Here is a 12,185-nt window from a genome sequence, read left to right as displayed (position 1 = left end):
ACTGCTCAGAAATCAGGCCTAAACCTCAATGAGCAAGCAAAGAAACGGCTGTGGAAGCACACAGCATCCTGAGGGCAGGGACGACCTCAGATGGAGGGTGCAATGCCGGGAACTGGGTGACAGGCCTGCATCTGCAGAGTGTGACAGCATGACAAACAAGCAAATGCCTAGGAAATTAGGCAAAAAGAATCAGTTATAAAATGAAATTATGAAAAAAAAAAAATCTGCTCTTAGGGGACTGGGGAGATGGCTCAGTGGAATAAGCGCGTCTGTGGCAAGTGCAAGGGCCTGAGTTCAATCCCCGGTTCCGCAAAAAAATAAAAAAATAAATAAAATGAAATTACAGGGCCGGTGAGACAGTTCAGTGGTCTAAAGTGGCTTGCTTAGCCACGCTTAGGCAAGAATGCAGGAACTGCTGTTTAATCCCCAGCACCACAGGCCCCGTGCTAGACCTGCCACCAGGGAGGGCTGAAGGGCTGAGCTGCCCACCAAAAAGAAAAGAGATATTAGGGTTAAGAGTAGAGTTCAGTGGTAGCACATTTGTGTAGCACAGGGTAAGCTCTATGTTCCATCCCTAACACAGCAAAAGAAGTTTTTCAAAATAAAGTTTAGGATTCCCAGACTACAAAGAAAAAGAAAAAGGGAGAGATCCCATATCTCCAGCAGCCTTCCACTTTAAACAGAGCCCCGTGGAGGTCTGGATGACCTGAACTGCTGGAACCAGATGACCTGGTTGGAACCGAAATGCTTTTTGTTACACAGACTTAGCAACACTGTGATGCTGAATCCCACCCAGGCAGCACCCGCACACCCAACCCCAGTGGCCCACAACCACTGGAGCATTATTACCGTGGCTGCTGCAATAGCTGCGGGGTCAGCAGTGGCTGCAAACATGGAAAGAGGGTCTGTTCCATCGAGGACACTGCTCAGTGGGTCCAGCACGGAACTGGATGAGGACGAGGACGTGGAAGAAGTGCTTCCTTTCCGGCTTACTTTCTTTGTCTTTGATTCCGTGACCTGTGGGGAGAATCTGTGGCAGTACAAAGGAGGCCTTCTATGACCCCTCCCAGTAGGGACACCCAGCTGGGTCTCGTCCCTCCCTTCTGGAAGCTGGTCTGGCCATCAGCTTAGAGCAGAGGCTTATCGCTCCACAAGGGATGCTTTTTTGCTGAGAGAATGATGAGACACAGAATCACAGCTGTTAAAAAAAGGCGGCAGGAAGTGAGGCTTAGCAAGGATTTCAAAAGCTACCGGGGAGGCTGGTAGCCTGAGGTGGCCCCAGAAACTTGGGTTACCAAGTAAGCAAATTAAAACAAAACACAACACACCCTGAATGGAAAAGCAAAGCTTTCACTTCACAATGCAGAAACTACCAACTAGCTTCTATCTGGAGATCACCAGCCAGGAAAGGCCAGCCAGCCTCGAAGTGGCACATTTTCTCCAATCACATAATTTCTTGGTTTGTTTTCCAAGAATGGCTCATAACAGTTTTCCCGTCATCCAAACTTGCCGGACACTGCACTGACTGTGTTCTGAAGCTGCTCCATTCGTGAATCACTGAAGGTTCCCACAGGCTCATCAAAATGGTAATACATTTAGGTTTATCTCCTAACAGACAGAAAAATCAGGGCTGTCCTGATAATAATGATGATAACACATAAATGTAGATCACGCTATAGGGGATGGCCTATGTCCCTGGATTCCCTAGGTGACAGGAGCATCTTTTGTCCTAGGAGGACACTCTCCTGGGCATCCGGAAGCCCAAGGCATGATGAGTCTCTGGGAACTATCAACCTCCCGCTCCAGGGAGAGGAGTGCTGGGGACCGAGTGATGCAGCCATTGTGGGGACAGGCGAAGCCCTCATGGAGATTCCTGGCACTCAGGGTTTGGAGGCTGCTGGGCTGGGGAAGAGAACACAGTGAGGTAAGGTAGGGGGTGCTAGAGAAGTCAGGGAGGCTTCCCTCAGACCTCATCAGGGCACTCACACCCTGGGTAATATCCCTTACAACAAACTGGGAAACTTCCAGGAAGCATAGTAAACTGTCCTAGAAAATTGACTGAGGCCAAGGAGGGGCTATGGGACCCCAATGCATAGCCAGCAGGACAGAGACACAGGACACAAGCTGCCTGGTGTCTGAGAAAGGGGTGGCCTTCAGGGTTGCGCCTCACCCTGTGGAGTCTCATGTGACCTCCAGATGAAGTATCAGAATAAAGTGAGTTAGGGGACACCCAGTTGGTGTCTGCTAGGACCTTCTCCATTGCTGCACTGGTTAAAGAAGTGTTGTGTTTGGACTGTGACACGCAACTCTGGAGACACCCAACTCTGGAGAGTCAGAACTAAGCTTAGCAGTCCACAGGGTTGGAAGCAGGGGGTGGGGGTCTCAAGGAGTGTGCCAGCAAAGGCCTCACAGCTGAAGGCAGAAGCCCTGAGGGCATAGAAATGTGATAAATGTTATTGTTTTCTTGGACAGTCTTGTTATTGATGTCATCCCTGCACGAGCAGCAGTTGGGTCACCTGGCACTCAAAGATGACAGAAACTCTCAGGTTCCACCTAGACCAGACCTATCACACTTCTTGGCACGTAGTAGTGTACATTTTTATGGTTTTTTGCTTTTCTTTCTTGGCACTACTAGGAGTTCAACCCAGGTCACATACAATAAGCTACACTCTCAGCCACTTCTTAAGATTTTTTTCTTTTTGCAGAACCAGGGACTGAACTCAGGCCCTTGCGCTTGCCAGGAAAGTGTTTATTCCACTGAGCCATCTCTCTGGCCCCAAGATTTTTTTTCTTAACTTTTTGAGATAGGGTTTCACTATGGTGCTGAATGGGCCAGGCTGTGCTCAAACTTGTAATCCTCGTGCCTCAGCCGCTGGAATGCTGGGATTACAGGCATGTGCCACCATGCATGGCTAGTAGCAGTGCTCTTGGCAGCGTCTCTGTATCCAACTTTTGAGGAAATACATGCATTCCAACAACTGTATTCATACTGTACATGTAGCCACTTTTTGTCATCACAATTCCCTATATAACACAGTAGAGTGAGTGTTTAGGACCATGGGCACTAGGTACCATAAGCAATCCAGAGGGGACTGAAAGTGCATGGGAGGATGTACAAGGTCTTATGCAATTACTATGGCATTTATACAAAGGGCTAGAGCACTGGAGGGTCCCAGCATTAGGAGGCCTGACGATCCCATGGGGCTCCTGGAACCACTCTTCCGAGGGTCCCAGGGACAAGACGCAAGCACACCCCCCAACAAGAATGCTAACCCAGCGGAGAGGGGCCACCCAAGTCTCCTGCCTACTATGTTTTATATTTTGTTTGTGAGACAGAGTCCAAGATGCTACTCAGGACAGCACACTCCTCTGGAACCTCAGGGGATTCCTCATGAGCCAAGCAGAAGAATTAAGTAGATACACTTGGATGACACATCCCCATCAGGTGCACACACTCCCCCACCCAGGGTGACCGCATCACTATGAGAAAAGAAGGTGGATGGGATGTTGGTGGGCAGGGGAGGGCACAAAACAAAAATGGGGCTGGAATGAACTGCCACATTTATATCTGCCACAGAAGCTGCCACTGGCAAAACAGAAAAGGGCCAAGAACCTGCCTGTCCTTCCTCAGAAAGCACCCAGGATATTCATATCAGACCACAGCTCTGGACATCCACTGTGGAACTCACTGTGATGGCCTTCAGTGGATGGTAGTCCCCGAAGTCCAGCGGGACGGCCTCTGGTCGGCAGGATGCAAACTCAGACCTGTAGTTCCTGTGCCGGGAGTGCCTGGAATAGCAGGGAGACATAAGCGGGTGACAGGACCCAAGACACTCAAGCCTCCTACTCGGGAAACACAGAGGATCGAGGCATTTGGAGCAGAACAACACTGGTGCGATGACCATCAGGAAACACAGCACTGCGCAGAAGTTTGTTCCCATGGGTTTGAAGCTATCAAGGCAGCTAAGGCCACTGCAAGACCAACCCCAAAACCCAGACACTTGATAAGGTGAATTCAGCTCCTTGGATCCTGCTGCTCCTCTAGGGTACTTGTCAGTTCTTGACATGGGATAGCATCCAGGCCATGAAGGGTGGCAGCACAGAGGCAGGGCATCCACAGGGCTTGGAGTAAATCTCAGTGCACTAGACACAGACACATGGAAACACACACACAGCCAGGAGCCAGCCTGGAGGCACAAGCCTGCAATGTATAAGCTCAGTACGAGAGGATGCTGAGGCACGAGGATTACAAGTATAAGCCCAGCCCAGGCAACTGAGAGAGAACCTGAAAAAAATAAAAATCCCCAAAATGGTTAAACTTAGAAGGGGCTGGGGGTTTAGCTTAGTGCATTAGATGCCAAGATCAATTTCTAATACCAACAGAAAGAGAGAGAGAGAGAGAGAGAGAGAGAGAGAGAGAGAGAGAGAGAGGAGGAGGAAGAGAGAAGGGAGAGGGAGGGGGAGGGGGAGGAGAAGAGGGGGAGGAGGAGGAGAAAAAAAAAGCCAGAACTTGAATGCTCTGTGGAAGTGGAAGGAACACAGAGAAAATTCAAGCCAGGAAAGAATTCCCCAGATAGACTGTATAGGGCAAGAGCAGGAAGCCCAGTGGAAGGGCGATAAAAGGCAGAGAGTTGTCTTCAGCTCAGAGTCAACAACAGGAAGGATTCATAGGATGGAGAATAAAGGAAGAAAGGGTGGAAAGCCCAGCAAAGAATCTCACACACAGAGGGCTTGGAGAAAAGGCCCTGCAGACAGACCAGGGAGCCCATCGTGGGGGAGGGAAAGATGGACAGAAGCAGCATCTGAAGAGGCAAGAGTGAAGCTTCCCCCAGAAGTTCCTCCGCCAGTAGCTGGGCACTCAGCCTCCTCTCAGGCTAGGTGGCAGTGGCCCTGACGATTCCGGAGGTTTCCCATGGCTGTTTTCCTCCCACTGACTACTGCCTGGCCCTTGGTTGTACGTTGTGCTCAACCACACTGCATTTGCTACTGAGCTCAATCTCTCTCCCCTACTATACTACCCACCCTACTAGTGTACCTAAATGCAGTCGGCTGATGGTACTTTGTTTCCGTGCAGTACTGTGGGATAGAAGCTCTGGCCTTTGCCCTGAGCTATGTATAGGGCAGAGTCGAAGTTTTTTTTTAAAAAAGAATACAAAATACTTAGTACATATCAGACACGTTCCCTCCCTTCCCTCAGCCCTTTGGAGTGGGTACTGCGATCACGCCCATTTTTCAGAGAAAAGCAGGGACGGATACTCCTTATAAGCTGGCAAAGGGGATAGCACATCATAGGGCCAGGCTCAGAGTTCTTAAAACTAAGCAACTGTGTACTTTGCTTAAAGGGATCAAGCTTTAAAATAAGTAGGTGTAAGAAGTTAAGGATTTAGGGAGAGGATTTCTGCATATAAAGCTTTTTTAAAATTAAAAAAAGGGTATAAAATGCTTTCTGCGTCTGAACGCCCATGCACGATCACAGTAGTTTGACTTTCTCCACTTCTTCCCTTGTTTCCTGACATTTATTCTGGCCCTTAGCATTTCCTAGACCTACAAGCACCGCCCTTTGTAAAGCCCTGGGTCTTTGGGAAGGCGAGCAGCGCCCTCTAGTGGGCGTTTCCTCCAAAAGCCAGACTCCACGCTTCCCTGCCTACACAGCCAAGAGCTAGCTGATAAAAATCCCTGACACCACAACCTCCTCCAGCAAAGGCTCCTCTGCTCTGGGACAGCTGCCTTCACCAAGAGGCCATTGTTTCACACCTCCACTGCTAGCTGGGTCTAGCCCTGGACTGCTGGTGTGGTCCACACGTCAGAATCAAGGTGGTTTAAGCACACATTAAATGCTAACAATTCCTTTCAAACTGACGTACATTCGGTAACACAGACACAAAAAACTGGATTTATCATAGTAATCTCCTTATATCATAAATACCAAAATCTACCACATGCTTTCTGTCAGCTATTTTAATTCTCAAGTGTTGCTCTTAGTTCCTAGTCATATAAACTGAGCACACAGTTTTTCCTCCCACAATTACATCATTCCCAATTCCCCCAACTCTGCAAGCGATGAAAATTCTGAGTGCACAGAGGTAGAATTTTCAGTGCAGAGGTGTAGAACTCTGCAGGAATGTTATGTCTGAAGGACAAGCAGGAAATGTGACTGTGGGACTATAGGAGTGGAGGTACACCTATGGAATGTATTTTGTTTTCCTGTTAAGCAAAAGATTTTAATGTGTGAGTTGTTTTTTATCTAAACTGAAACCTCATATTCAGGTTCAGCTGCAGTACTGGCACTTTGCTATAAGTAAGGGGGTTGGTTTAGAGTTGCTGGTCTGCAGGATGGTTGCTATCTTGAGCCAGGCAATCACGTCTCAGAGGTAAAGAAACCTGGGTAAAATGCCACACTCAGGGGGAGAATAATGGGGGAAGAGGCTTGCAACAAAGACAGCCAGATTTTAGATCTGAGGCCCAGGTTCAAGGACTACAAACTTCTCAGTTCCCCTAGGGCCTACATGATTTAAGAGCTTAATCTCAAGTGAAATACTTTGCCTTAGGTGAAAAAGGGGTCAAGGCTGCAATGGGATAAAGGGTACTTGGCACAAAACCAGGACTTAAGTATCAGGTAAGGAGAGAAACACTTTCAGGGGACTCTGACTTCCTCACTCATCCCTAGATATCATTGAGCACCTATAAGCACTGCTCCAGGCACAGGAAAGACCAGCATGGGGAAGGAGCAACAAGTTCATGGAACACTGACACATGGATTTGCCAACCCTCCTGAGAAATACTTAAAGCCCAGCCAGGTGATGAAGACAGACAAACACCCTTGACACCAAATGGTGACCACATCTTTATAATTTACACCTAAACTACCAAAGGCTAAAATGTACCAAGATGCAGGAAAAAGACATCCTGGATTCTCCCATTACAAATTCCAGATGAGTTCACAAAAACCGGACATTTCCAGTTTCCTAATGCCAGAAAGGTGCTCAGCCCTTTGATAAAGACAGCATTGCTGTACCACGTGAGAAGTCTTTGAGCTGAGTCCCAAAGTCCTGCTCAGTCCCAAGGCTTGGCTCACTTTGTTTGAAAACCAAATGAATATCGGCCACCTGGACAAGTTCCCTCAGAGGCCTTTGACCTTCCTGGAGCCAGCCCTAAAATCCTATTTGTCTCTTTTATGTAAGCTTTTAGCGAGCCATTCTTCTAGAAGACTGACAGCATGACCAGGTCACTAGAAAGAAACTCAGGGCTCAGAGACGCCCAGCGGCATGATGCGCATGATGGGCCTCTGCAAGACCCACTTTAACAAATCATCTCCTCGAAACCACGCAGAGCCCCAAGCTACCTGCTCGCTCCATCCTCTAGCCTAGTCATACCTTTCTCTGGATGGCCCTCGCAGTAAATGACAGCCCGTTATTTAGATGCAGCAGTGTCCCTGACTCACGCCAACGCCTCCTAGGAAAGCCGAACGGAGAACTGGAAACCGGTTTTGCCTCGGAGATCAGTGGGGATTGGGCAGAAGGTACCGAGCCTTCTCGCACCAGACTAGCTTCGGGCTGCACGGCAGGGCATCGGTGGTCAGGACAGCTTAGGATGCGGTGAGAGGAGCCCTACCCGACCAGGGAATACAGTGCACATTCCCGGAGACAGATTCTAGACAGTGCAGAGGGGCCCTACCCCAAGCCACCCAGCCTCTAGCGCTTACCACTGGAAGGCCGCCATCTTGCCGGTCACATGACCGCACGTCAACGTTCTCCCCAGGCCCCGCCTCACTCTCCACCTGGGCCCCGCCCAGATAGTGACGCACGGTGCTCCGCCTCCCAGTGTCCCAGTACCCCTTGCTTCCAGGACGTAACTGTGAAGGCAAACGCTGGCCTCAGCAGTGTGTGAAGGGAAGCTGTCCGATTCCGCTCCACGACTCCTGGACAGTTTTTCTCCCGCGCAGTGGCCGCGAAGGAGGCCTCGGTCCTCGGCACTTCGCTGCGTAGGGCAGGTACCATGTTGGGCGAGGGCAGCCCGCCCCTCGGCACTGTACCACCTGGGCCACACTCCTGCGCGGTCATGGGACCGGACAGCCCGCTCCTTAGCGGCGTATCAGCCTGGCCACTCGCCCAAAGTGTGGTGGAGAAGGGAACCTCTACCCTCCGGGGTTTACCAACTCATCACCGCCCACGAGCCCTGAAGCTGAAAGACAGCCCTCCACCTCTCGGTTTCTATGGCGCCCTAACTGTGCAGGGCGGTTCTCTGCAGGCTCTGTGCACGAAAAGCCCTAGGAGCTCGTGGGCCCGCCCTCCCGACGCGACTTGTCCCACTATTCCGGAGGTGGATTCGCCCTCCTCTGGAGCCTGCCCCACACCCCGCATCAACGCATTGGTGGTGCGGGACGCCTCCACACCAGGCAGAGGCAGCGCCAAGGTGGCAAGGCACCAATTTCCGCCTCTCCCTTCCCAGGCAACCTCTTGGGTAGCAACCAGACAGGGGAGAGCTACTCTTCCTCACAGAAAGCCCATCGGGCGGTGCACCGGGACCCTGACTGTGAAAGGTAGCGCTCCGACTCGAGGAGCCGCCTCTGCACACCAGGTTGCCAGGCAGTGTCGCAGCTTGCAGATGGCCCCTTTCGCGGGGGGCGATGGGAATGAAGGGCAGCAGTGCATCCCCAAGAAGACCAGAGCAGCTCTTTGGTGGAACCCTTGTGGGTGAAGGGAAGGGCACTCGTCCCTCCCCGGAGAGTCGGCAGCGCGCCAAAACTATTGAATGGGTCAGCTCTCCACCCCCGACACCAGAGTGCACCGGTTATCCACACCGCCTGGCAGTGGAAGGATGGGGTCTGTTGGCCACTTTCAGCAAACAACCTTCCACAATAGTTTGGAATGGAGAGCTTCTCCAAACTGGTGGGTGCAATGGCTGTGTGATTTGAGCCCCCTTCCCGCGTCGGGGGCCTGTGCTTCATGGCCAACCAGCGTGAAATATCTTCTACTAGGATTTACCAGTAGCCTCTGCTTTACACTGATGAAGTGCATGTCCCCAGCCCACGTTTTCCTCAAAGGCTGTGTTTACCAAATGCTCAGTACCTATGGGGTGAGAGTATTGCAGGCTCCCTTGGTGTGTCTCTTCTTGCAAGCCACTGGAATTTCTACCGTGGATTGTTGATTTCACATAACTGGAACAGAAACGGAAATGAAAAGTCTGAGATGGGATTGAACTCTTTACCCGGATCACTGCTGTGGAAGCATGAAGCACCATCTCTGACCTTGCTTTTCCTGCTTCGCTTTCAAGCCCCAGTATCAAGAGCTTTGGGACATGCAACAGAATATACCTGCAGCTGGGAGTGTGATTTTGCACTGACTCCAGGTTTCTCTACCTGTGACACTGAGGTTATAATAAACCCTGGATGGTAAAGGAGGAGGAAGGCCATGGAAAAGGCCTGGCAGCAGGATGCAAGAGCAGCAGGGGTGCTCTTGTCTTTGGTGCATTCTTCCAAACCCACTCTTATCTGGTGTACTACACATGTAATAATATGAGCAGTCAGTCCGCAAACAGGCTGGGAAAGGTAGGTAAATTGGAAGCAAACCCACGATTCTAGTTGCAGTCCCCAAGAAATTGGAGCATTGGGGGCCACTGAGGAACACTAACCAATGAGGGGAAGGGGCCAGATGGGTGAGAAGGCAATATCAAATTTTTAATTTCAATTTAGATTTCACATACATAAACAGTTAAACATAATTTTTGCCTTTGAGCAGCTGTTAGATTGTGATCAGGGATGTGATTTCGCTGCATCTCAGACCCAAGGTCACTGGGGCTTTGCTTGTTTGCTCTACTGGACATTGAACCTAGAGTCTTGCTTTCCTACTGCCTCAGCCTCCCTAGAGTACTGGGATTATAAATGGCCTGTGCCACTGTGTCCAGCTATGTGCTTCTACAACTCTTTTTAGAACCTGCAGACATGCCCCTATGGTCCATTACTTTTAAAGCATTTCAAATCTGTTTGTTCATATTGTTGTTATAACTCATGTTTCATTCACAGTCGGTGGCCTCCATGTGAATGAGGAGAAAAGAGTGAGGCCTTCCATCTTGAACTCAGGAGCAATACCTTCTGGTTATTTCCTCCATTTCCAACATTGGGTGAACACCTGTGTTAGGAGGAACATTTTCATGCTCTCACACCACTTGGTTTTCTTCTGGAATATTCTTTGTACACAGGAAATAAGTCTAGATTGTGTCTTATTTAATAGAATGTTTTTATAGCCATGTGGAAGGATTGCTCATGAAGTTTAATAAATTCCTCTCCAAAATATAAGGCTCTTTTTGAGAGTTTAGCACCATAATATTTCTAACAGTTTTATACATACAGACGTACTAATGGCATTATAACTGTTATCATTGACAGGCACCTTATGGTAGATCTGATGTGAATCACTTAATTGGTATTTACTCCAGGTGTGCTCTTAATGAAATAGAAACCCCCCCTTTTTTTTTTTTACTGTATTTAGGACAGCGTCTACAAGGTGTACAAGGTCTGACTACGTAGATCGGACTCATAATGATTCTCCTGTAGAAACACCCATTTTAACATCAATACAATGAATATAGAGGAAAACCCAAGCTACAGGAGTTGGTGAATTAGTTTATAGGAGAGCAGCTTGACCTTATTTGAGTCCTGGTCACATAGCTATGGACTATGTGGATTGAGAAACTTGTTTAAGAGTCTGTGAGCCTTAGGTTCCTGTGTTGTGAGTGTGGCCCTAGGAAGGGATCTGTACAGATCCTTTAAACTCTGCATGCCACCCTGAGTGCCAGCCACACAGTAGGAACATGGTCCTGTGGGCTTCTGCTGATGAAGGAGGAGGAGAAAAAGCTGATGATGGGGTGATGAAGAAGATAATGCTGATGCATTTGCCCTGGGGCCTGCAGCTACTTGCTGCACTGGTTCATCACAGATGTGGTTCTGCGTACAGTTAAAAGAGCCTAGCGAAGCCAGGTCTGTGTTCCACAGAGCCACTGACACACCAGTCACTCCTTCAAGTCAGGAATTGACACTAGGAACTGCACTGATTGCTTTTTTGATTGGATTTAGAATTCCTCCTCCACATCGTTGATTCGGATCTAGGAATGTCTGAAGTAGTTGGGGAAATAAGATGGTGCTGAAGAGACCTTACTGCCTGGGCAGAAGGAATCGCATAATTCACCTGGATAGGGAGCAGAGGTAGAGGGTAGCTGATCTGCCCTGAGGGTCTGGGAAGAGATGAGCACTGGACATTGATTAAGTCAGTGCTGAAGGCAGAGAGAGAGAGAGAGAGAGAGAGAGAGAGAGAAGAGAAAGGGTGGCCAGTGGGTGGAAAATTGTTGAGGGACAAAACTGTTAAAATTAGTAGAGTGTGGCCTATGCCTGTAACCCCAGCACTCAGGAAGCCAAGACAGGAGAATGGTTGTGCTTTTGAGGCCAGTCTGGGATACTTAATGAGCTCAAGGTTAGCCGGAACAGTATAGTGTAACCCCGTTTCAAAAAAAAAGAGAAAACAGCCCAGGGAGATGGCTCAGTAGAATAAGTGCTTGCCTGGCAATTACAAAGGCCTGAGTTCAAATCCCTGGTTCCACCAAAAAAGAAAAAAAAAAGAAAAAAAAAATTAGTAAATGTGACTTCAAGCCTGAAAAAAGGTAAACGTCAGCCTTAGGCACGGAGCAGACAAATATTGCCAAAAGGAATCATTCAATGAATGAATCAGACCAGGAAAGAAAGTCTTAGGACTCTGTCTTAGAAAACTGTCACACTTTAACCTTGATATGTTTCTGAAATTTGTGGGGTTTTGCCTTTCTCCCAAATATGGAAGTTTGCCGGGAGAGGTGGCACATGCCCATAATGCTACCTTGAGGGAGGCTGAGACAGGAGAATCAGCACACGTTTGAGGCCAGTCTGGGCTATATCATCTTTATTTTAAAACTAAGAAAGTAGCAAATTCTTCCATCAGGCATGAAGTTGCCTCCTTTCTGCTTCTGCCAAGGGGATTTTGGAGTGCCTGCCCCAACTGACCTGCATGATCAGAGCCATCGGGGACCCGCTGTGTGTCAGTCCATGTATGCCCAGGCTTACCTGTGCCAGGTAGGTGGTATGAACACCTGGGGCTGCTCCTACCTTCCACACTTTCTTTGGGCCTCCTCTTCCCCACCACCTCAGAAGACAGTGAGAGGAA

The 12,185-nt window shown here is 49.1% G+C and overlaps 1 protein-coding gene across 3 annotated transcripts in view; it reads right to left on the bottom strand.

The window, feature by feature from the left end:
• Vps35l (VPS35 endosomal protein sorting factor like) overlaps positions 1 to 7,945 on the bottom strand; it is a 122,748-nt gene extending 114,803 nt beyond the window's left edge. Inside the window, exons 1-3 of one of the 3 annotated variants that reach the window (XM_023704383.1) lie at positions 7,854 to 7,945; positions 3,690 to 3,789; positions 850 to 1,017 (exon numbers count right to left, since the gene is read on the bottom strand). In XM_023704383.1, the coding sequence (XP_023560151.1) occupies positions 850 to 894 (45 nt within the window). In that variant the 5' untranslated portion in view covers positions 895 to 1,017; positions 3,690 to 3,789; positions 7,854 to 7,945. Of the gene's footprint in view, positions 1 to 849; positions 1,018 to 3,689; positions 3,790 to 7,441; positions 7,595 to 7,702; positions 7,747 to 7,853 lie in introns of those variants that run through there. The other 2 variants (XM_004644209.2, XM_023704384.1) reach the window with 2 other exon arrangements.
• Between the last annotated feature and the right edge of the window lie 4,240 nt (positions 7,946 to 12,185).

Source organism: Octodon degus, unplaced genomic scaffold, assembly GCF_000260255.1.
Source record: "Octodon degus isolate 3935 unplaced genomic scaffold, OctDeg1.0 scaffold00195, whole genome shotgun sequence".
Taxonomy (NCBI): domain Eukaryota; kingdom Metazoa; phylum Chordata; class Mammalia; order Rodentia; family Octodontidae; genus Octodon; species Octodon degus.
The sequence above is the reverse complement of the archived record's forward strand: the minus strand, read 5'-3'. Positions and strand labels throughout refer to the sequence as shown.